At 34.2% G+C, this 26,161-nt stretch overlaps 1 protein-coding gene across 2 annotated transcripts in view; it reads right to left on the reverse strand.

The window, feature by feature from the left end:
* Positions 1–26,161, reverse strand: part of LOC139988342 (uncharacterized) — a 446,678-nt gene that overhangs the window by 37,845 nt on the left and 382,672 nt on the right. For both annotated transcript variants that reach the window (XM_072005637.1, XM_072005638.1), the window contains 2 exons: positions 10,279–10,447; positions 6,457–6,611 (listed from right to left, as the gene is read on the reverse strand). In XM_072005637.1, the coding sequence (XP_071861738.1) occupies positions 6,457–6,611; positions 10,279–10,447 (324 nt within the window). The remainder of the gene's footprint in view (positions 1–6,456; positions 6,612–10,278; positions 10,448–26,161) is intronic.

Here is a 26,161-nt window from a genome sequence, read left to right on the forward strand (position 1 = left end):
TATATAATACATAATAATATATAATATATTATATATAATATATATTCTAATATAATATAATAATAATTATATAAAAATAATATTTGTTTCATTTTCAAAACAGAAGATTTTTTCAGTAAAACATCTTTCGCTATAACTTTTTAACCATACAAGATAGAAAAAACGTTTCAAAGAAATGTTTCGATATCAATTGTATAAATAACATACAGAATTGGTATGCCGATATGCATTTAAAAAAAATTTTTTTTTTCATTTCATTTGCGTTTATTTTACAATCAATTCTCGTTAGAGAATTTTAAGTAAATTTATCTGGCGTGGTACTACGACATGATTAATAAGTGTTTATAATATGTTTGATTCTATTTGAATCTAGTGCTCAGGTCTAAGGTGTAATGTCTTGTTAGCCCGCGGATCTGTTCCGACGTGTCGAGTAGTTGAGTAATTAGAGGGTTGTGGTGGTTGTTCACTCTTGTGCTATGTGTATTGCTCAATTTTGATATTTTTTCTTTAACTGTGGGTATCTTGAGGTCATGATGTATCGTTTCGTTGGTGACGTACCAAGGTGCATCTATTAGGGATCTTAGGGTTTTCGATTGGAATCGTTGAAGAATTTCTATGTTGGAATTACTTACTGTTCCCCATAGTTGGATTCCATAGGTCCAAACAGGTTTTAATATGGCCTTGTATAATGTAATTTTACTTTGTGTGTTTAAGTTAGAACGTCGGCCGATCAGCCAGAAGAATATTTAAAATTTTACTTTGAGTTGTTTGATATGTTGTTTCCATGTCAATCTTCTATCCAGAGTCATGCCCAGATGTCTGACTGACTCCTTATCTGGACTAGATATGTTGTTTATCGTCACCTGTGGGCAAGTTTGTTTTCGTAGCGTGAAGGTTATGTGGCTAGATTTGTTTTCGTTGACTTTGAAGCTCTATTTGTGGAACCACTCTTCCATAGAGTCGAGGCCTCGCTGGAGAGTAGAGTGAAAGATTTTTGAGTTTCAAGGAACAACTCTCAATTTTATACTATACTCTATTACTTTTTATCTATTATCTTATGTACGTTAATTTTTTTAAAAGATTGTACCGATATCTTCATACGATTCAGTCTATATAAAGGTAGTTTATAAGTGGAAAATTTTAAGGTTTTAAAAACTATGACTATAAAAAATATTGTCCACTCTGTACAATACTTCTCTTGAAAAAATAAGCTATTTCGTTTTTCACGTGCATGGATCTTCCGACGAACCATTCAGATATTCTGATAAAAAAGCAACACTCTGCATGAATGTTTCTTCCAATATGAAATATGAAATTAGCTTTAAATAATGAGAATTAAATTTTATATCAGAGTTACAAGATGGCCATATTTTTATTCTCATTACCTCGATGTTCTCTTAATTAAATAAGTATGAGAAAAACTAAATGAGTAATAATAAACCGTGATTTCAAACAGTCCATTCTTCTCAGTAATTACATTTTGTACTTTTAACTTTGAACGTTTCAATAAGATTACTCTATTAACTCCTTCAGGGCACGTTTCGATCCTTCAACGACAATAATTAATATCAGTTCCAGTAAATTTTCATCCCAGCACAGATTTCATTTTCCATGACCTATTTCAGACTATTCTCGACCAGTAAGCGATTTACCACAGCTGACGAACAGAGATCTCGATCGAAGAAGATTCGTTATACTATGTTTAACGAACAGCTGATCAATTCTCCTTGATATTTCCGTATTTTACTGCAGGAATCTCGCGAAGAGCAATAAAGCAAAGAAACTTCTGTCGAGGTACACTTCGAGAGTTTACGATTTCCTCCATCATCCGTTATTTGTGAAAACTTCGAGAAAATTTGTGTAATAAGAGCTTAAAACTCGTCTTTATCGCGACAGTTTAACAACTGCTTCAAACTGCCTCTACTGAAAACCACTGACACCGCGTGCACTTTCATGAAACTCGCAAAAAGGACAGTTTTAAATTTATATCACAGCGACCAGCAGTGACTGAGAATCGAATAAATATTTACGTTAGAGCATTTGAAGTGAACGAAGAGTTATTTGAAAAATATATACAGAGATTTGGTTGCACGTAGGAAGAACATGTACATTGCGTTTCATTGCTTAAAAATTTTCAATTTTTATATGTTGTGTGTTAGATACATTTATTATATATATGTCGGAGATGAAAGGACATCAGGGCCTTTTTTTGGAATTTTTGAGAAGACGCCCAATACTTTAGTCTAGACTAGTTATTATAGCTATTATTTGTGTATTAATTATATTATATTAAATATATTAAAATATATTATATATTACATTATAATTATATATACATATATTAAAATAATATTTTTAAAAAATTTAAATTTAATCAATAATTCAATTCATTTCTTTATTCTTTTTTCTAACATTAAAAATTTTTTATTTATTAATAAAATTTTTTAATATTTTCCATATATTATTTAATGTATTGATTGATACTTAATATTTTTATTATTATCATATTATTAAAATTTTTTTTTACTTTTATATAAATTAAATTATTTTTTAATTTTTTAAATATAATATATTTATAATATTTTAATATAATATTTTAATATATTTTAATATAATTTTAAATTTTGTAAAAGTTTTATTTTTTGTTATTAAATTAAATGTTTGGTTGTTTGAGTAAGTTAAAAAAGATTTTATATTAAATATTTAATTTAATTTTAATAATTATTATTATTATTTTAAAATTTAATATGGGTTTTGATAGTTTTATAATTAAAAGTTTAATTATTGTAAATTTAAGATTTTTAATTTTTAACGTTTAGTTTACTTTTATTAATTTTTTGATAATTTTAAATTGTAAATATTATAATTATTATTAATTTTAATAATATTATAATTTATTTTTATAAATAAAATATTTATATTTATACATATATATGGATATTAGTTAATATTTATAATAATCAAATTGCATTTAATAGTAATTAATTTTTAATATAACTTAATAAAACTTAGAAGCAGTTGCTTATGATCTAATCCGATTATGGTTGCCCGAGATCTGTGATAGTGGGCTTGCGCTCGAGGTGACAACTAGTTGCTGAACGTAGCCACGGTCACGGGATGAACATTTTTACCTAACATAAGTATGGAGTAGTTGTATAGGTTTCCTTAAAAAAATATAGTTGTAGCGGCACACGGGCTCGAGGACAAATTAAGCCACGTGTGTTTTTGCCTCAGAAGTGTCAATATTATGGGACGCACGTTGTATTAACAATCAAACTCCAGGCAGAAACTATGTTGCCGCTGCGCGGGACTGCCTAGCAACGGCGGTTGGAATTTTGTTAGTATCCCCGACCAGTATACAACAAAACGAACGGGATCGTAAGGAGAGGAAAGTTTTCATCAGTCTTTTATTCGTACGATCTACTTGGAGAGTTTTAACATCGTCTTTACGAGCAGTATATACCGAGCATCCCAACGAACATTACTTTGTGCTTCAAAATATATTCTACGTTTAACAAAGAGTTACCCCGTTGATCGTGGATTCGTTATTGAACCTAAGATCATTGTCATTAGCATCTCGAGTGTCTAATCACCACGGTTATTTGTCAAATTCTGTAAAAACCATATTTATACTAGTAAATATGATGTCTATTGTACAACAACGATGGCTAGTCCAAATGAAGATTCCTTACACGCCCCTAAACCTAATGATAACTCGACATATATTTATTATAGGTATTTATGTTAAATAGTATTGAGTAACGATGTACTCTTTTTTTCCCAGAAGAGGTATATTCATTGGAAAAAGCAAAATTATAGACAATTAGCCTATTCTTGTTTTATAATTATAGAATCAACGTAAGGCCAGCTTCACTCAGAGATACACATATCATGATACACGTATTGGACAAAAATAATAACTGTTATAAGATTAACTTTTAATTATTCTCACATTTGAGAGATTGCAAATTCTATGCTGGTTTAATTGTTATAATCAGATTGCGGATTTTTATGTATTTTTATGTATTTTTATGTTTCTATGAACATAATTGAAGAAATACCTGTGTAAAAATTTATTTCCCTTGTTAAATATTAACACAAATACTCCATTTTCAATATTTTATATATTTTCGCATATTATATGCATTGTGTGCATTTCTGCAATTTCCCATACATGCATTAAAATCTGCAGTCTAGTTATGAAATGTATTGTAAGATTTATATAAGTATTGTATGATTGAGAAACGAGAAACTATAAAAATTTAAAGCTAGACAGTCATAGTTAGATAATTTTCAATGTTCTATCTTGCAATTTAAAGTGAAAAGTTTGTCTGCAACTTAACATCGTAGTTGGAAAAATTTACATTATAGTTAAAACAATTTACAAAAATTTCCAACTGGACAAATTGTAAATTACAAATTAAATAATAATAAAAAAAAACAATATGATTACGATACCAATCTTCACCATTTTATCATAATTTCTAAATAAAACAAAAATAAGAAATGTAGTAGAAAAGAATTATAAACTGTCAAGGAATTAAAAGATTGTTTCTGTGATTAGACAATTTCTTCGTAAATTTACGAGCTTCTAGTGATATTATCGAGATAAATTTTGGTCGAATTTCACGTTTCAAGTGTGAATACAGAACGATCGACCTTTTATCTTGTCTCAAGATCGGAGGCACACGCGCGATTAGACATCCTGAAGTAGGTTCAATCGACCGCGATCCACGACAACTCGCCTGAACGACTCGACTTCTGAAAAGGATAATGTTGCCAGAACGTTCTCGCACTCCTCTTACCCCGGATTTTTACGTTGGTTTCACGAGTTTTCGGTACATCTGGTAAGCGCATTATCGGATAAAGAAAGGTCTTTTATCTGAGTACCTAGTTCTTTTCGGGATATGTCGCTACGTGGTTGAAATTGTGGACGATGGCTCCGTTTATTTCATCTAATTTTGCGAGGAAAGGACCTTTTTCTTGGTTATGGAGTGCTGTTTGATATTTACGACCAGTATGTTGATAAAAAGAATTTGATAACATATTGGATAGTGAATGTAATAAATTCAATAATACATATATGATGTATTACTATAATAATATTTTAAAGCAAAAGATACTTATATAAAAATTAAAATAAAGATTTCCATATTGATGATTGGAAAATAATTTGCCCAATAATTCAAAATATTATCAAATAATAATATCAAATAATTAAAAGGTCGCTTTAGATTTTGTATGATTCAAATTTAGAGCATACTAAGTTCCTATTCTTAAAGATATTATATTCAATGCCATACAACAGTGAAAATTGAAGATTGAATAACATAATTTCGTTTAATAGTTAAAAATACTTCTATGTCACTTCGGGTGTCAAATTACTTTTCTCAATAATTCAAAATATTATTAATAATAATACCAAATAATTAAAAAGTCGCTTAGATTTTGTATGATTCAAATTTAGAGCATACTATGTTCCTATTCTTAAAGATATTATATTCAATGCCATACATCAGTAAAAATTGAAGATTGAATAACATCGTTTCGTTTAATAGTTAAAAATACTTTTATGTCACTTCGTGTGTCAAATTACTTTGCTCAATAATTCAAAATATTATCAAATAATAATATCAAATAATTAAAAAGTCGCTTTAGATTTTGTATGATTCAAATTTAGAGCATACTAAGTTTCTATTCTTAAAGATTTTATATTCAATGCCATACATCAGAGAAAATTGAAGATCGAATAACATCGTTTCGTTTAATAGTTAAAAATACTTTTATGTCACTTCGAGTGTCAAATTACTTTTCTCAATAATTCAAAATATTATCAATAATAATATCAAATAATTAAAAAGTCGCTTAGATTTTGTATGATTCAAATTTAGGGCATACTAAGTTCCTATTCTTAAAGATATTGTATTCAATGCCATACAACAGTGAAAATTGAAGATTGAATAACATAATTTCCTTTAATAGTTAAAAATACTTCTACGTCACTTCGTGTGTCAAAATATTTTAGATTGCTGAAAAACGTTGCATAAGATATAATCCCTGTTAGAAGAGTTATTACGTTATTATTATATTTCAACGAAATAAAATTGAAGATTGAAGAACACCATTTTGTCTGCTACTTAAAAATACCGTTAAATAATTTTGTGTTTTAAAATTTTAAAGTTTAAAGTTCATTCTCAATGACTGAAGACTATCGCTTAAAATATAATTTCTGTTCCAGAAAATATTTCATTCAATATTATACTTCAATGAAAAAGAAGAAATACCAATTTCAAAGTACTACTCATCTATTTTCCCTAAGGTATAAAAAAGTCACCTAATTCTTCTCAATATTTTCGAGGATCGCAAGAAGCTCGGAGAAGAACAATAATTATAGTATTTTAAAGTTCTTCAGTTTATAGATTATTTTTCAAAAAGAGTAAAAGCTAAAGGACTCACCGTTAAGTACGTGTACTGCAACGGTTGTCTTGGCCTTTCCGGGTACAACGCAGCTGTAATTTCCGGCATGCCTTGGACTAGCCCTCTCCACGATCAGCGTGCTAACTATCACGAGGACCTCCTTCCCAGCTAAGATTTCCGTCGTCCTGTTTTCACTGAAAACCAGATATTCGAACGTTAGCCACTTCCGGTTTAGGTGGTGCTCTAACGCTATGCATATATCCTTATTATAGTGAAAGGAAGAGTCCAAATGGGACAATAGTGATTGATGAAATTGATGAAGGATGACTTGTTTTATAAAAAGATGGGTTTTAAATGGCTGTTTAAGTGTTTTTATATCTATGCTTGAAAAAACAGTTCTATGGATAATTTAATTAACCATAAATAATAAGGAAAGAGTCAAGTAAGGATTGCTTAAATTTAGTAATGTGGTAAATGATTTTGATAAAAGAATTTTTTCGTGTTTTAAGCTTCATAAATTAGCAAATTTTGAACTTCTTATTTAAATATTATAACAGGGAATATGTTTAATTTTCATATTTATAAGTATGAAGTAAACACTTTCATCATAATCTGCTGATAAAATCGAGCAGTTGAAATGGCAAACAATGGATATAAATATCAAAAACAGTGACGATATATGATGAAAATAAAAAACGTATTTCTACTAATTTTGCAATTTATATCACTTGAATGCTGTGGGTTTTCCACGTTTATTGCCTTTGTAGGTTTACAGTATAGAATAAACGCTAAAAATATGTATCGCACTGGTTGACTTTATTTATTTGTATATTTATTTGTGTCTTTTCGATTTTTTCAAAAGCTAAAATAAATTATTCTAGCATTTACAATTTTATTCACTGTATTTCACATGGACATTGCTTTCTTTTCCATTTATATAAATTATCACTTCAACTTTTCAATTACATATAAGTCTTATTTCATTTTTAAATATTCTTCTATACATTTTTGAATATTAAAATACTTGTTGTATGAATCAATTACATAGGCAAACATTATTTATATATATATATATATTATATAGCATTATTTATTCAGAAATATTAGAAATTAGGATTTCCAATGATTTCTATCCTATATGAGAAATTTATTGATAAATGGATCTATTTACAGTAGATTAAACAGAAAACGATGGTTATTTAACGTAAACTAAATGCAGGAATGTGATGTAACTAAGACAACTAAATTAGTAATTCACAACTCACAACTAATAGTTTACAACTCTCTCGGCTCAAATTTGAACTCAACTCTTGACTTGCAACTAGCTCCTCACAACTCGACTTTCAATTAATGACTCCTCACAACTCGACTCTCAGTTTTAACGACTCTCGATTAATTCGTCTTTCTCCCTTAAGCTTTCTTTTGTCTCTTCTCATACTCCCACCACATACGTATTGCGTAACCGTTCCCGATCACGATCATGTACTTCATTCGCGTAACTACTCTTCTGAAGGACCAACGACACATTGCTGGGCCGCTTGGCCCATTGAAGTTTCCCGACTCTTTCGGCCTGTCGACACTTAGGCTTCTTCGTAACGTTGTTTATAGTTCACCGGATATTTCTTAGCCCATTTGCATCATGGCTCTGCTTAAGAGTCTGGTCCCTATGACCACGCGCAGTCGGTCGTAGGTGCAGTAAATGACATTCGAATTCTTCATGGAGTTTATCGAAAATTTACTGTTCAAAACGATTGGTAGACAATGTTACTTAGCAAATATCGCATCTTACATTCTTTATAATAGAGGAAAAAAGTAAAAATTGTTTATTTAAAAAAAAATTATTTAGATTAAAATGGAAATAAAAAAAAGCAGTCGCAGCGCGTGTAATAATCTGCGCTTGGATGCAAATGGGTTAGGCAATCTGTCCACGATACCACAATTATATAGAGGATTATTTATATGTCGGAGATGAAAGGACACCGGGCCCCCCGTTAGAATTCCTTGGAAAACTCCTAATACTGTAGCCTTTACAAAATAACCCAAACACAATTGTTCGAGACTTCAGATAATGAGCTTAGGCTCGAGGCGACAACTATTCGCCGAACGTAGCCGCGGTCACGGGATGAACGTTTCACCTAACAGAGGTATAGAATTGCATAGCTCTCCTTTAAAGAATTAGCCGTATCGACACTTAACAGTAAACATTCCAACGGCCTCGTGGCTCGCCACAAACAGACCCTATTCTTCGGACGAGATGATCGCCAAATGTCGATACATCATTTACAGTATATGTTCAGCTAGCCCGAGGACTCGCTATAAATCTTAGGATTTATTTAACTAAAGTCCTTCAAATTGACAAACAGTCTTTATTCTATCAGCCCGTAAATCTGTCACCTATTGCGGGAAGATACGGGAAATCTGCTTTTCTCACGAACCACGCTTCCCGCTAGGAACTTTCTCTCAAGAGCGACTAGCATCTTTCCCTAACCACCAACATAGAAATTAGCCAATTAACAGCAACGTCCATTTCCCTCACCTTCCGAGCGGAGGCTTTCCTCGACGAATCCGATGATCTCGTGCCCTTAGGCACACCCCATCATAGTTTTCCATTGCAGCGTCATCGTGACGGAAAGTCATTCCCTTTCTTGCAGTCTCATTAATCAGTTATCTAGTGTCTGTACGATCGGTGAATAATCCACGTTTCAATAAAGAGTTAGTCAAGTAATCCTTGTATCGCGAGAAGTAAGTCGAGTCCGATTTAGACTTTGGAGCAAAGTACATCTGTTATCCCGTCGATCGCGGATTCGATGTCGAACCTAAGGTCATTGTCATTAGTGTCTAATTACCGCGGCCACTTGCCAATCTTGTAACATCCATACTTGTGTTAGTAAACGCTACCTCGATTGTGTGACAACGATGAATAATTCCGGTGAAGGTTCATTACACGCCCCTAACCCAAGTCTTAACGATAACCCGACATATATATAATATGTTAGTATGTAATATAATAATATATATGTCGGAGATGACAGGACATCGGGGCCCTTCTTTTGGAATGTTTAGGAAGGTCTCCAATACTTTAGTCCAGACTGTTTATTACAGCTGTATTTAAATAATAAAACTGAGAAATAGCTGTTTATGATTTAATCCAATTATGTTTGTCCGAGATTTATGACAGTGGGCTTGGGCTCGAGGTGACATAACGGCTCGCTGAACGTAGCCACGGTCACGGGAGGGACGTGTACCTAGCAGAGGTTTGGAGTAATTAAGTAGCTCTCCTTAAAAACAAGGGTTACAGAGAGGTACGGAAAGGAGTATATAAGGGCAGTTTCACTTGGACTGAGATGCAGTCAGGTAAGTTCTACTTCTACTGTGGACAAGTACGTTGAGTCACACCCGAATCGTGGATCAATAAGTTGAGTTCGACTTAGACTGTGGAGGAAATCGCATTCGTCATCCAGTTGACCGTGGATTCGTTATTGAGTCTAAGATCATTGCCATTCTCATCCCGGGTATCTAATTACCACGATTACTTGTCAAATTCTGTCACAATCATAATTGTACTAGTAAATATCTTCGCTCTTGCATAACAACAATGTCTAATCCAAAGAAAGATTCGTTGCACGCCCCTAACCCTAATATATAACCCGACATATATATAATATTATGACGTAATAATAAATGCTATTATATAGTAGTACGTGTTACATGATAAACAAAAAAATTTATGAATAAATATTTGCAGGTATATAAAAATTGAAAATGAATATAAATTAAGTACATGTTTAATTGAGATACATAACATGTAACTTTCTCTTCTTTCTTATTGCATAATTACAAACTGAAGATGGTAGCACTTACCTAACGTCTTCGGTAAGTGTTTCATCTCCCCTGGTCCAAATGACAGACTCCTTCAGGGACTCGATAACATCTCTGGCCTCGCATCTGAGTTTGAGAACGCTTCCCGCCTTCAGGTGCCTCTCCTTGGACACCACTCGGCCGGAATCGTCGGTTATTGTCAATTCCGGTGCTGCAACAGAGAAATACACCCACTAGAATATTCCTCATTCCCTATATTCCTCAATAATAGTTACCGCAACATATACAATCTTGCACAGGAAAGAAAATTTCATTTTCTCTGGAGATATTAAAGGCAAACAGCTTACGGCACCAAGTGCTCGAGGCTACGTCAATTATTGCCAGCAGTGATAAAACCACGTTTTTTCCATTTCCAACCGCGGGATTAAACTTTCAAAGAGGCTCGGGCTAAGAGTACGATTACGCGGGTTAGCGTTGAGTTACATCCACCAGCGAAATGTATTCATAATTAACAGTCGTAAAATGGGGACTCGTTCGTGACCTGGACCGACTAATTTACATCGTATAATTAAAGCAACCCGCGAAATCCAGCACAGACAGCTGGTCCCATTAACGAGATGTCTGACGATGGCTAAGGAAATCAGTTATTAAAACCAACGACACTCGATCGATGACTTTCCTTTTTGTAAAAGGGGTATTCTTTCGATATCCTGTCACGGGCAGGAGGTCTGACTTTGCGAGACGTCCGTAACCGGAAGTTGAGGAATTATCAGAGGTCGACACTACCTTCTCTTCGAGAAACCAACAGCCCTGGGTGACAAATGCGATACAGATAGCTCGTATCGAAACGTGACTGTCCATACGAATTAGAGGAGAGAAAAGGACAAGGATTGCAACTTTGATGTATCGCTCTCCGACGAGAATCGACGACGAGATGCGTTCGTGACCGGCAGAGCAAATGTCTCGAAACAGTTATCACGCTTAGTACTGTGCTACTGCTGCGTTCTTCCATTTAGATTATGTTTGGTAAGTGAGTCGGCAAGTTGTTATGAAATATTTTCGATTGGACATAATTGGTAATATGTATAAGTAAATGATAAAAATGGTAATATAAACTTAATTATAATAAACGGGAAAATTACGATATTATGATATTCTCAATATATGCTTCGGCTCAGAAGTCTTACGAGGGAACATACCGAAGTATCAATCGCTGATCTTGAAATTCATAGTTCCCATAAAAATATTCGACACGTACCTTTTTATATCGACAATCGTCCATGTTAAAGAAGTGAAAACCATCCCCAAATATTTCGGAAAATTACTATACACAGAATGATTGTGTAAATTGATGAAATTAGTGATTTTGAACGATGAATTAAATGATGTAAATTATTTCGGAAAAAATCTATTTGTTTAAATAATATATTAAGAATGGCAAATGTGCTACTTTCAATATTTTAAAAATCGCTACAGGAAAGTGTTACAAAGCAATTAATGTCAATCATTCAATATAATTCTTTCAATAAAGGTTTTCCTCGAGAAAGTGATTAAAACATAAATATATTTTATACAACGAACATTTTATCGATAGGACAACTATATATTGTATATTATTAACTACATTGTATAATATATTGTATATTATTACAATCGAAACAGTTATCTCGTATTACCAATATGTAAAACAAAGCTTCACAGGTTTTTCACATTCCTCTGACTTATTATCTACGTAGCCACATGTTTTATCAATGTTTATCAATATTTATCAATGTTATGTTGATTATATATCAATAATGAAAAATATTATTCCGATGCTATAAATTGATATCGGGATTTAAAATGAAAGTTTCCTTGCAGAATTTTTCCAAATATGGAATCCATAGATATCTAATGGTTGTCTGAATCTGTTATACTCTTTTGGTATTTTTGAAAATTTGAATGTTTTTCTTTCCAGAATTCTTCGTTGCGTGCGCTTCATGAATCGAATAAGAAGACTACACTGAACTCTGACGTTTTAGGAAGAAACATATTTCTAAACTATGTCCTTGAAAATTCTTTACTCAATTTCTCTGATGTTCTCAGATGTTCTCAGAAATTTCTCAGATGTTCCAATCTGAGAACAATAGTCAACGCCTCATGATATGTCAGAAACGAAAATATACGCAAAGACTTCAAAATACCAACGGTCAAAGAAGAAATCGGCAGGTGCGCAGAAAAAGAAAAAGAAAGAATGACAACACATCCAAACCAGCTGGCTGCTGAAGGGAGCAAAACTCTCAGAGAAAGAAGACTAAGAAGAAAACACCTCACTGACCTCATTAAAGAAATAAAATAGTCAAATTTCCACATGTTATATACTTAACATCCACAAGTAATTTAGCAATTAAGTTAGAAAAATTTACCAAATGTCTAGCTGGACAAATTGTAAAGTACAAATTAAATAATAAAAAAAAAGATGTTCCAATGATGACATTGGCTTTGAATATTGTTTGGTGCGACTTTGAATATTGTTTACTGTGTACATTATCCTAACTGTCCCTTCGCTTCTTTCAATATTATATATTATATTACAAATAGAAGAGAAAACAATTTGCCATCTGCTGATATCATAGGTTGAATTGTATAATTATGCATAATTGCCGATGCTGACTTCTTCGAGATATACCACTAATGTGAAAATGGTATTAAATAGTTAAATCAATTGTTTCTTTAGCGTTTGTTTAAGAATAAGAATCAGTGCCTGACAATAAAATCAGCTCTTCTCAAAGCTGTTACATTTTTACAAATAAGAAACAACTCAAGTAATCTTTTGTGCACATCTAGCGAGAAAATTTGAAATATAATAAATTCTTTGTAACGCAAAAATCAAGATCCTATTTTATTTGTATTTTGTGCATGTAGGCATCTAGTATTTACAAACAAATATGCAAAAAAATTTGTTAACATTTACTTATAGAAGCTATCAAAAATATGTTACTTTTATATATATTTTCTTCAAACAAAAAGCTTCTTTCACAAAAGAATTTACGTCATATAATTCGTCATTGAACAGTATTAATTTCATCAATTTACACTACCTTTCTATCTATACTAGTTTTCTAGATATTCATTGAAATAGATTTTGAAGTCTCGGCTTTGGGGGTAGCTTTCATGAGTTTAACGTGGACGAGTGAAAATAAAAACAGATACGTGCCAAATATATTCATGAGAACTACATCATAAATAAATTTCATCAAGACGATTGACATTTCTCTATAAATATAATATATAAATTATAAATATAAATATAAATATAAATTAAAATATTTCTCATATTTAAGAAAACTGTTACGTAGTTTTCTCACATTTAAGAATAAAAAATTAAAAAAAGATATTTTAACAAGGAAACATAGAGAAATGTCAATCGTTTTGGTGAAATTTAACTACATTTGGTGTAGGTTTTAAATTACATGCATTTTTTGATAAAATTGTAAACTCCAGGGTGTATAATCTGACATTCGAAATAAATAGAAAGTTGAATCAAAATTAAATATATTAAGCAAAGTATTTGTTTTTTACTCTATTTACAGTATCTTGTGAATCTTAGTGCTTGCGTCTAGAACACGTCTCATTTTCCAGGCCGCGATTAAGATTCAGCGCAGCTGTCTCGACTCCGATTCCCAGGTCGATCGCCATGCAAATTTCTTCCTGCTTCCTAGGATCTATCCACTCACACACGAACGAGCATGTATTTTGACGAAATACGTGTATCTCATTCGAACTAATCTTTTTATCCTAGGTTAAATGTTAATAGGTTTTGCAAGTGAAGCTCCTTACATTTTATAATCCAATATATTGACAAAAATGGATTTATCTCGTTCTTCTTGTGAGCTCTTCGTAGATAGACTAAGATTAACTTTAAATTATTTATGTAAAAAAATTATCGACGTCGAAGCATGCGCGCCAAGATCAATCGATAAAATAAACGTATCTTCCTATCTTTTCCAAGAGTGCTAATTAACAAATTGAAGAAAAGATTGCATAATTAATAGATTGAAAATTTCTATGCATTTATAGGAAGTTTGAAAATGTAAGGATGCGTAAGATGAACATAATATGAAAAATTATATGAAATATTCAAAGTATTGTAGAATCTTTTCTACAATTAATTTATTTACAATAAATGAATTAAACGGGCGTTGGTTAAACAGCAAATGATGGTTGTTTAACGCGAACTATGTACAATAACGTACTATAATTTAGACAACTAGATGGTTTATATGCAATCCTTAATAGATGCACCTTAGTATGTTACCAACGAAACAATACATCGCGACCATAAGATACCCACAGTCAAATAAGAAATATCCAAGTTCAGAAACAGATATAATATAAGAGTTAACAACCACCAAAACCCATTAGTTACCCAATTACTTGACACGACGGATCAGATCTGCAGACTAAAAAGACAACACCCTTTAGATTTAAGCATTAGATTCAACTAGAATCAAACATACGATAAACACTTATTATTCAAGTTATAGTACCACGCCAGAATAATTTAGTTATAATTCTCAATGAGATTTGATTGTAAAATTCTTCCAAATAAAAAAAAAAAATTATCGTCGTGCTTGTTCCTTACGCGCGCCGTCGTTCTCCGACGAACATGCATGATTTTTCTTTTTCCTGTACGGAATTGAAAAATTGTTGGATTCGCGCTATGAACGTCTCTTATAGAAAAATGTTCACAGAATTGCGTACGATAGTCAGAATTCGCGTCAGACCTCTACTTTTTAGAAAAATTAGGGCTAAAGCTAGTCTCGTCAGCTTTACTTAACATTTACAGATGTATGTGTCGAGAATTGTGGATCTTAATTGCCGAAATAAAAGTAAAGGAGCACTAAGGTTACGCTTAGAATTCAAATTAAAATAGTTATAAATTTATTTAATAAAGGATTTCCAGGATCTTCATCGATATATATTTGCACGCGTCTCAGCACTTTCTTTGTCTCGCAATCTTCCAATGTTACCAACGAAACAATACACCGCGACCTTAAGATACCCACATTAAAGAAGAAATATCCAAATTCAGAAACAGATATAATATAAGAGTTAGCAACCACCAAAACCCATTAGTTACCCAATTACTTGACACGACGGATCAGATCCGCAGACTAAAAAGACAACACCCTTTAGATTGAAGCATTAGATTCAACTAAAATCAAACATATCATAAACTCTTATAATCCAAGTTACAGTACCACGCCAAAATAATTTACTTGTAATTCTCAATGAGAATTGATTGTAAAAAGTCTACCAAATAAAAAAAAATTGTATTTGTTGTTCTTGTCGTACAGATTTTTATTAAACTTCGATGTATGTACTATTTAATTAGTTTACAACTGACTCAATGACATTTAAATCAAACAAACGTGGACAATAAGTAATTGTTAATTCATTACTTTCTTGCAACTCTCGCGAATGATTTCCACAAATTTTTCCTACGTATTTTCTATCATCACGAAACACATATTTTTGAGAGATTAATCGTTTCCCTGATAAGTTGTATCAGTGATCATATTTTATATGAAATTTGCATAACCTTTCGTATGAGATGCCCTAAGGCTGGCTTAAAGGTAATCAATAATATTGTCAATATTTCAAGGTTCTCAATGATAATGCGGTTTGGCAATAAATGTTGATAATATTGTATCGGCAATACATACTGAAATCCTTTTAGTTGAAAATCTTGAAATGAATACCAATGTAATACCAATGAATAAGCTTCCAACCTAATTTTTTTGAACAAAAACCTTTTCCTTTATCTACACCTTTATCTAGTTATAAATTGTATTATCTATTTTATCAACATTTTTATCAAATTATCGATTCTATACACTTTTAACTATAACAAGCACTCATTTCTCCATTCCGAACACTGCGTGTAGACGTGTTCTCAGCAAAGAGTAAATAGCAAGTTAAGTTGTTGACTGATCCAAGGACGAAAAACCAGTGAAGTTCGGTGATGGTGCTGTCGCGGAGGAAAACTAAATCACGATGCAAGTGGATTCGTTGATGACAATTTTGGTTAGGAAAGTGAGGGCAACGGTCATTGCTGCTAATTGGATAAGAAATGGCTGGTGGCTAAGGAAGCCTGCTGGGCGCCCCCGATCAAAGGTCGCTCGTGGATGGCACTGTACATGGGAAGATCCGCTTCCCCGTGTTTTCCCGGAATGGACAATAACCCTAAGGAATATTTTAACCTAAAGATACTTACGTGGTCTTAAGGATCTTAGCCTATAAAGAATGCTAAAATTTATTATGGGTCTTTAAGATTATTGAGGGTCCGAAATAAGGGTATTTAGACATCTGGTGGCCATCTTGCTCGAGGGATAGAGTCTGGTTTATGTAGAAAGTCACGAGACGTAACAGGTCGATAGCGTTTACATTAAGTCAATATTTATACAAATCTATATTATCGGTGAAATCGCGTATAAAGTCAATATATTTCTCGTGATTAGATCCACTCAAAATAATCTCAAACTGTTCCCACGGTAACTGTCTCTTGTGCCACGAAGGTTCATGATTCAACACACTTGAAACAGCCTCGTAACATTCGCCATCAGGGAACAATTTCAGCGAGATATCGTTGGCCAAGTCGGGACAGTTTCCAACAAACGGAACGACAGTTTCGACTTTATCGACGACAATAGTTACGAGGAAGTGTAACGATATATACGATAGAATTTAAGGATAGCCAGATGAACGAAGAGAAGGGAAACTTTTCGCTTCTTGCGACCTCCTGCTCTTTCCGGCACGGATTTCGTATAATTCAACAATTCTTCTCGGCGAATTACCAATGTTCTAGTCCCTTGAATGAGAAAAAGATACGACGTCTCGTGATGTATCAACAAAACGAACAGCCAGATTCGAAATTCGGTTGCAAATGGAAAGACGACAAGAAATCAGCCGGGCTATCTGAATCTCTTGCCACGTTCCTCGTAATAACTCAATGGCCAACTGCAATCTTTTTGCCGAACGTTCGACGAAAAATAAATCCTCGGTTCTCCCGGGAATTCTTTGAGTTCTCGTTCTTGAAAACGATCAGGTGGTTCGTAATAAGAAACACCAGATTGCTGCATAATTTTATCTGTCGGAACAAGAAGTAAATTGGAACAATTTAAGCGAGTTGCTCAAAAAAAGCGAAAGTTATTTTGAAGCTTAGTAAAAAGTTATTTATTAAACACATAGAGTTAGCAAGAATAGATTGTAGGGAACAATAATAAAACATTATTTTTATAATGTATTCTTGTGAATTTTAAAAGGCAGAATACTCATGATTTGTATCTCGAATAAAATATAAGTTTGGATGATAGAATTGAGAGAGATCCTTGTTGTTAAAGTCATGTGAGACTTTCTTATTGTAAAAAGTGATGTTATGAAAAATAAAGCCTTGACATGTGAATGTGACGTTGTACATTATTTAGGAAGTACTTGTCTCTGAGAGGAATCTGAATCTTTTTTTTATTACCATAGTCTAAGACCTAGTGGAGAACATTAGAAGCTTCTTATCAAAAATGAACATTTTTAACACGTTGACACTGGCGCGACCCATCGGTGGGTCAAGTGTGTCTGTCCCGAGGACCAGCGGTGGGTCACACTTGTGTTTCACAAAATAGGTAGTATAAAATAGGTTTATATTATTTTATCTCAACATTATAAGACATACAATAGTAACAACATAAGAATTCAATATTATAAACTTAACATAATTATTTCCTTTCTTTATGCAATTTTTTAAAATAAGTTAGGCAGAGTACCGGCTGGGTCTTACAAAGATCACAATATGTTGTTACATTTTTGGTTCTTTTCGCGGCATACTCTCTACCTTTTATTCTAGAAATGCGTTTACAACTTTCTTTACACCGCCATTTCGTTTTACTCGCGAGCCCTTAGTACGACTAAACATTTTTTTTTATTTTATTTGCGTTTATTTTACAATCAATTCTCGTAGAGAGTTTTAAGTAAATTTATCTGGCGTGGTACTATGACATGATTAATAAGTGTTTATAATATGTTTGATTCTATTTGAATCTAGTGCTCAGGTCTAAGGTGTAATGTCTTTTTAGCCTGCGGATCTGTTCCGACGTGTCGAGTAGTTGAGTAATTAGAGGGTTTTGGTGGTTGTTAACTCTTGTGCTATGTCTATTGCTGAATTTGGATAATTCTTCATTGACTGTGGGTATCCTGAGGTCGTGATGTACGTCGTGACGTACCAAGGTACACCTATTAGGGATTTTAACCTTTTCGATTGGAATCGTTGAAGAATTTCTATGTTAGAATTACTTGCTGTTCTCCATAGTTGGATTCCATAGGTCCAAACAGGTTTTAATATGGCTTTGTATAGTGTAATTTTACTTTGTGTGTTTAAGTTGGAACGTCGGCGGATGAGCCAGTAGAATAATTAAAATTTTACTTTGAGTTGTTTGATATGTTGTTTCCATGTCAATCTTCTGTCCAGAGTCATGCCCAGATGTCTGACTGACTCTTTATCTGGACTAGGTATGTTGTTTATCGTCACCTGTGGGCAAGTTTGTTTTCGTAGCGTGAAGGTTATGTAGCTAGATTTGTTTTCGTTGACTTTGAAGCGCCATTTGTGGAACCACTCTTCCATAGAGTCGAGGCCTCGCTGGAAAGTAGAGGCAATTGTCGGGTCTGAGTGAGGCTAATAAGGCTATATCGTTAGCAAATGTCGCTGTGGTTATCTCTGTCGAAGTTGGTAAATCTGCAGCGTAGATGTTGGTAAATCTGCAGTTGAACAGCAGGGGTCCGAGGACACTGCCTTGGAACATGATTTGAATTGTCCTCTAACTCGTGTGCCGCTATAAATCGAATCCGATCGACAGTTAGGTTCGAATCAGGAAGCGATAAAGTCAGGTTGTAACCAGGTAGTGAGATTGACTAGCGAAACCGAGAGCGATATGCGACGCAATCGAAAGAAGACACTTGTTAATTAGTCGAGTGATTATTTAACGCAGTACACTGAATATCACCTCAGGTTTCATGTTTGTAGAAAGATATGTCGTTGTAAAAGATGTGTCTATAAAAGAAAGACACTTTTCGGACAACCTAATAGAATATACCCGTAACTTGTCAAACGTCGTGACCGCCTTACGCTCCTAGAATAATCACAAGTGAAATAAATTAGACATTTTTCGGACACCTCTGACAGCTCAGATCCATAGTTAATACAACGTCTACGATCCTGTGTCAAGTTTCTGTCGTCCTCTCGAAGCTCTAGTATTAACAGCGGAGTTCTCCATTAACCCTTCTCATTTCAGCATTAAATCAATCAACCCAGAAGGGTATCTTTCAACGAATTAAAAACATGCTACACGATATTTCCCTGGCGGATTCGACCTAAAATAGGCCGATCAATCTTCCATAATATCCGCATTCCCGCCTTAAGTTTTCAATTTATATGCAGCTGCGCATTAGCGAAGAATATCGAGCACGACAGAATCACTCTTTTAGCGTTCGCGGCGAAAACGTAAACGCCATCGTGTCGCGACGTTTCCACTGTGTCCAGAAGTCGCAGACAAGTCTGCGAAAGTCTCGACTGAATTGAGGTCACAATCGCAACACACGATGAATCTAACACACAGTTGTCGCGTCGTTTGAATTGAAAAATCCTGTACGGCGCAATGGATCGAGGGAAACTCACGACATTAAAAAATCGACGACGTTCACCCGTTATCATAAGGCACGTGGAATGGATCGGTTAAACAGATGGCCGTGACGATTCATCATGTCACAGGAATCTCGTTCGCGGATTGATCGTACCGGATAAATAATCGCACATACGATACGAACCATCGATGTCGGATCGTGCTCGGAATTCTATCGTATCCATCGTATCTAACGACCGTTTCTCAGTCGATGCGGTTTCTATAATCTGCGAGCTGCACATGTGAAAGGAGGATGAAATGTTGGAATATAACGATATTTCACGCATAGGCACAAATACTCCTACACAGACACGCACTCAGGCATTTGAACAGGACACTTACACAGGTCATACTCATTACTGTATATAGAGTGGGGTTCCAAAATTTAAGGGATCATGGGTCACTACCTACGTCTAGTCTGAGAGTAACTGACCAACAATTCTTGCATACGTTGTTAATTATATCACTCGCTTAAATATGTCGGGTTATCGTTAAGACTTGAGTTAGGGGCGTGTAATGAATCTTCACCGGAATTATTCATCGTTGTCACACAATCGAGGTAGCGTTTACTAACACAAGTATGGATGTTACAAGATTGGCAAGTGGCCGCCGTAATTAGACACTAATGACAATGACCTTAGGTTCGATAACGAATCCGCGGTCAACGGGATAACAGATGTACTTTGCTCCAAAGTCTAAATCGGACTCGACATACTTCTCGCGATACAAGGATTACTTGACTAACTTTTTATTGAAACGTGGATTATTCACCGATCGTACAGACACTAGATAACTGACTAATGAGACTGCAAGAAAGTGAATGACTTTCCGTCACGATGACGCTGCAGAGGAAAACTATGATGGGGTGTGCCTAAGGGCACGAGATCATCGGATTCGTCGAGGAAAGCCTCCGCTCGGAAGGTGAGGGAAATGGACGTTGCTGTTAATTGGTTAATTTCTATGTTGGTGGTTAGGGAAAGATGCTAGTCGCCCTTGAGAGAGAGTTCCTAGCGGGAAGCGTCGTACGTGAGGAAGGCAGATCTCCCGTGTCTCCCCGCAATAGGTGACAGATTTACGGGCTGATAGAATAAAGACTGTTTGTCAATTTGAAGGACTTTAGTTAAATAAATCCTAAGATTTATAGCGAGTCCTCGGGCTAGCTGAACATATACTGTAAATGATGCATCGACATTTGGCGATCATCTCGTCCGAAGAATAGGGTCTGTTTGTGGCGAGCCACGAGGCCGTTGGAATGTTTACTGTTAAGTGTCGGTACGGCTAATTCTTTAAAGGAGAGCTATGCAATTCTATACCTCTGTTAGGTGAAACGTTCATCCCGTGACCGCGGCTACGTTCGGGAATAGTTGTCGCCTCGAGCCTAAACTCATTATCTGAAGTCTCGAACAATTGTGTTTGGGTTATTTTGTAAAGGCTATAGTACTGTGGGTTCTCCAAGGAATTCCAACGAGGGGGGGGGCGGTGTCCTTTTATCCCCGACATATACATTTGGTTCTGTAATTCTGTTTAATAAACACCACTGAATATTATTTTAACATAAACATTGTGTCTTCCACAGATTATTAATCTTAACTTTAAGATTAAATTCTAACATGAAAATATGTCAGTGGAAACGTTTTCATAATGTTTGGGAATGAAGAGATGGGAAAAAGAATATGGTATCGTTGTTTATGCAATTTCAAACTTTTGTAATTGCAGATAAACAAAAGCTATTTATACAGAGATTCGCGTCATCCTAGAAAATTATAATAAATAGTCTAATATATACTCTAATACTCTAATAATATATACTCTATAATAAACACTGGTGATAATCAATACTTTTTCATTTTTCGAGATACAAAGCTGCAAAAATTGACTGCACACTATTATTTTTGTTTGAATTTGTATTTATCGTAGCATTCAAATAATTAGGTCGATGTATTTTAAATTTCGTATTGTCACATGATTAAAAAAATGTGATACTATAAGAATAAAACGTAGAACTTGTTAAATAACCACATCATTGGAAAATAGCAGCGTATGCGAATACCTTTTGTAGCCATTGTACGTTAGAATATTTGAAGTTCTTATATTTATAATATTTGAAGAACGTTTGATAGCTGGAACAAATGTTTGCTCAGATTCCACTCCTTGAACTGAATTGATAAAAATATGAAATTGCATAAACGTGCATAGTCTAGTTACAATAATCTGAAAAATCAAACTGCAAATCTTAACACTCCCACCAATCTCTTCTTCCATATAAAGAAAGAGTTTCCAACCCCCTGTCAACCCTCCTATTCAATCTGCACTTGCTTTAAACCTACAAATATCTTTATCCCCTTTCCGCTATCACGAATAATAAAGTAAAGTCTCTTGCAAACGTCCGATGTATTTATCCGAAGCAAAGACGATCTCCGCGTTGGTTTGGCGAGATATTGGCAGATATCGGGAGGAGAATTCACGGAGCGGAAGCTCACGGGGATCTGCTCGTACGAACGCGAGCGGAATTCACTGAAAATTTAATCCGGCGAAACGGAGTCGACAGGATTGCGAAGACAAGCCGTAGGGAGGCCGCGATCGAAAAATTTCCTTCTCTCGTTCGGATCATTTTTTAAGCTTCTTTAGAATGAATGGCCGCGAACACGACGGAACTGGGAAATAGACAGAATGCACCAAGGATCCAGACGGATGCTTTCCCAAGGGTAGACAACGTCAGAAGTCGCGAAGAGGTAGAAGGGGACGAAGAAAGGCAAGTATTATTTAAATTGGATTCCGCGATTCAGTATGACGCTGGTTCCACGCCGCTTCCGATCCTTCGCTTCTCTTTCAGTTTCAGCAATTGATCTGCTCTAGATGGTGAAATATTAAACTCCGTTAGACTCGCTATATAATTCGGATATTCCTCTACGCACGACTCTCTCGTTCAGATTGAGCTCAGTCTCGTCCTATTTCTTCATCGAGAATTCTAGAATATCTCCGGAGGATCGTTATCAAGCTTAGAATTTTAATAATCAAACGAATGACGAGATCAGATCGTCGACAAGCTTCTTCGTTCATTTTCCAGCAATTTATTTCCTCAACGCGAACACTTTTTCGGTCCGACAAGATTTGCATATCCATCCAGCTGCTGGAAGTTCTATTAAATATAGCCTACGCTGCGAACGCTATTTTTCTCGCGTAACCACAGATTCTTTGTAATATTCACGAAATATTTATTTTTTGTTTGCTTGACCCATAGAAATGCAGAGAGAAAATAGGCGAGGCAAAGAGAGAATTAGAGGCATTTATTAACCAATTTTACGTTAATGCAACTTAATTTCATTCGCAATATTTTCAAGAAACCCCAAGGATTTGTTTAATATCTTTTGATTTTCATCTCGCTTAGGTAATTTTACGAATCATTTCACTTCTTGGTGATCTTTTCACTCCTTAATAAAAAAAAAAAGCCGGAAGGGTCGCACATAAATTTGTCCACGGTCAGCTATAACCGTTTAGAATGGGAAAGTGGATTGAAACACCCATTTTTTAGAAATGGAACTTGTTACTAGATTTATTTATACCTATTTCCTCTGCCATAGAAATATTCATTATATCACTGAGTTATTTAGCGAATTTTTATGAAATAAAACAGTAGTAAATTATATTCTTTATGCTCTTTAATAATATGCTATTTATGTAGCTTTTACGAATCATTTCGTTTCTTGGCGATCATTTCATTGCTTTAATAAATTTAAAAGAGGAAAGGGTCGCGCGTAAATTTCTCTACGGTCAGATTCAACCGTTTAGAATGGGAAAGTAAGTTGAAATATCTAGTAGCTTGAACTGAATGTCACCTCCCGCCGGCTAAAATCATTGTTCGTCCGTTTGTTACGAGACAAAAGGAGCTTCACGAGCTCTACGCGGTTCGTACATTATCTACGAGCCAGCCACTTCCAGATAGCGGCGCGTTTAAAAGCCGCCTCGTCAGCGGAATGGCGCAATTCGAGGCTCTTTTAATTAGAGGAAGGCTCATCAGCCAAGGTTCCGACAATACGCCGGCCGAGGAGAAACACTGTTCTTTCCCCATCGAAGAATCCTCTCGTCCTGGCCAGTGGCACGTAGACTGGGGTTTACGATCGTCCTCGAAGATGGTGGTAATATTTCTCAGTTTTCTTGTAGACATTGGAGGCCGTATTTGTCGACGGTAATCAAATTTATATTGAAAGCAAAGTGATAAAAACGACTAATTCATGATGTTTCATAGAAATTAGCAAATTTACTGTTGTGCATTTGTGATGGTATTTTGTGATGATGTTTTATGCTCACAAAGGATATAACCTGGCAAACACGATGATGGTACCCCGCTGAAGGTAGCCACCCACATGCTATATTTTTATTTTTTTATTCACTAAAATATAATATTTTACCAAATGTCCTTCTGGACAAATTGTAAAAATTCAAATAAATAAATAAAAAAAAAAAAATGTTTTATGCTGTGTGTAGCGGCACGTGAGTCATAGGACGACTCGAATCGAGAGCGACTCATGTTGTTGTTTTGCCTCGGAGTATTAACACCGTTATGATATACGAAAGGTAATAATAAACAAATACTGGACAAAGCAATATAGCCGCTACGCGTAGTTTTCAATCGAAGTCGAATTTGAACTTTCTGGTACTCCTTCGACCAGTACAAATAGACCAACACGATGGTTAAGAGAATTAGTATTGAGCATTCTTATAGCAAATTAACACTACACTACCACACCAGTCAAATTGACTGGTTTTACAATTTTATTTTACTAACACTAGATGCTAACACTAGATACTAACACTAGATACTAACACTATATGCAAACACTAGATATTAATACTAGATGCTAACACTAGATACTAACACTAGATGCAAACACTAGATACTAACACTAGATGTTAACACTAGATACTAACACTAGATGCTAACACTAGATACTAACACTAGATGCAAACACTAGATACTAATACTAGATGCGAACACTATATACTAACACTGGATGCTAACACTAGATGCTAATACTAGATGCCAACTCTAAATGCCAACACTAGATGCCAACTCTAAATGCCAACACCAGATGCTAATACTAGATGCCAACACTAGAATACCACACCAGTCAAAATAACTGGTTCTACAATTTTATAAATATGTCAACCTTCATTTAGGAGTCCCAGATGGATTAATAATACCAAAACTGTACTACATAACATGGAATTGCTTCTGTAAGAAAGTAATAAATCAATAAATATAAAAATATTCTATTATTATTACGTATTTTTTAAAGACCAATCATTTTGATTGTATGGTAGAGGACGCTTCGTATTAACACTAAAATGAGTGTTAATACCTCACTTAACGCCTCAAACACCAGTCAAATGACTTTAAAAAATACGTAATAATAATAGAATATTTTCATATTTATTGATTTGTTACTTTCTTACAGAAGGAGTTCCACATTATCTAGTTCAGTTTTATTATTAATCCATCTGAGACTATAATCAACCTAAAGGAGCGTTGGCACAGTTATAAAATTGTAGAGCTAGTCACTTTGACTGCTGTTGTATTTCTAGCATTAGCATCTAGCGATCTAGCGATCAATCCGTAATTTTCCTGATATCTGATATCATCATATCGAATGATACGCGGTAAAAATTTGAGAAACGTGAGGGAAGTTGTAGAACACGAGGAAAGTGGTTAATTGGGGTTCGATAAACAAATTGCAGGACTCTTTTACATGTTGACTGGTATTGGTATAAGTAGCCTTGATACAAAATTATTTTCAGTTTGATTAATAAAAACAAAATAAAATTCATTATATTATTCTTTTAGTCACCGTTGCGAAAGTCGTTACATCATTGTGGAAAAAAAATATAACATGAAGTAGGAATTTTAAAATAAAATTGTAAAACCAATCAATTTGACTGGTGTGATAGTTCTAATGTTAATATCGAGCGAACGTAAACATTACCTTGTATACTCATATCGAGTTACAATTAGCGAACTAATTCTGTACGGCTAACTCTGTACGGCTAATAGTTTTAAATACATTGATTACAAGTATCAATTCGCCTCATCACGTTTAATAGTCTTCCACGTTTGTTTTTCGCTTTGAATTACACATTTTTTGTGTATAATATATGAATATTATTATATTTATGTATATTATATTTATGTATATATATTATACTATATATATATATAT

Source organism: Bombus fervidus, chromosome 6 (genome assembly GCF_041682495.2).
Source record: "Bombus fervidus isolate BK054 chromosome 6, iyBomFerv1, whole genome shotgun sequence".
In the NCBI taxonomy this organism is placed as follows: Eukaryota; Metazoa; Arthropoda; class Insecta; order Hymenoptera; family Apidae; genus Bombus; species Bombus fervidus.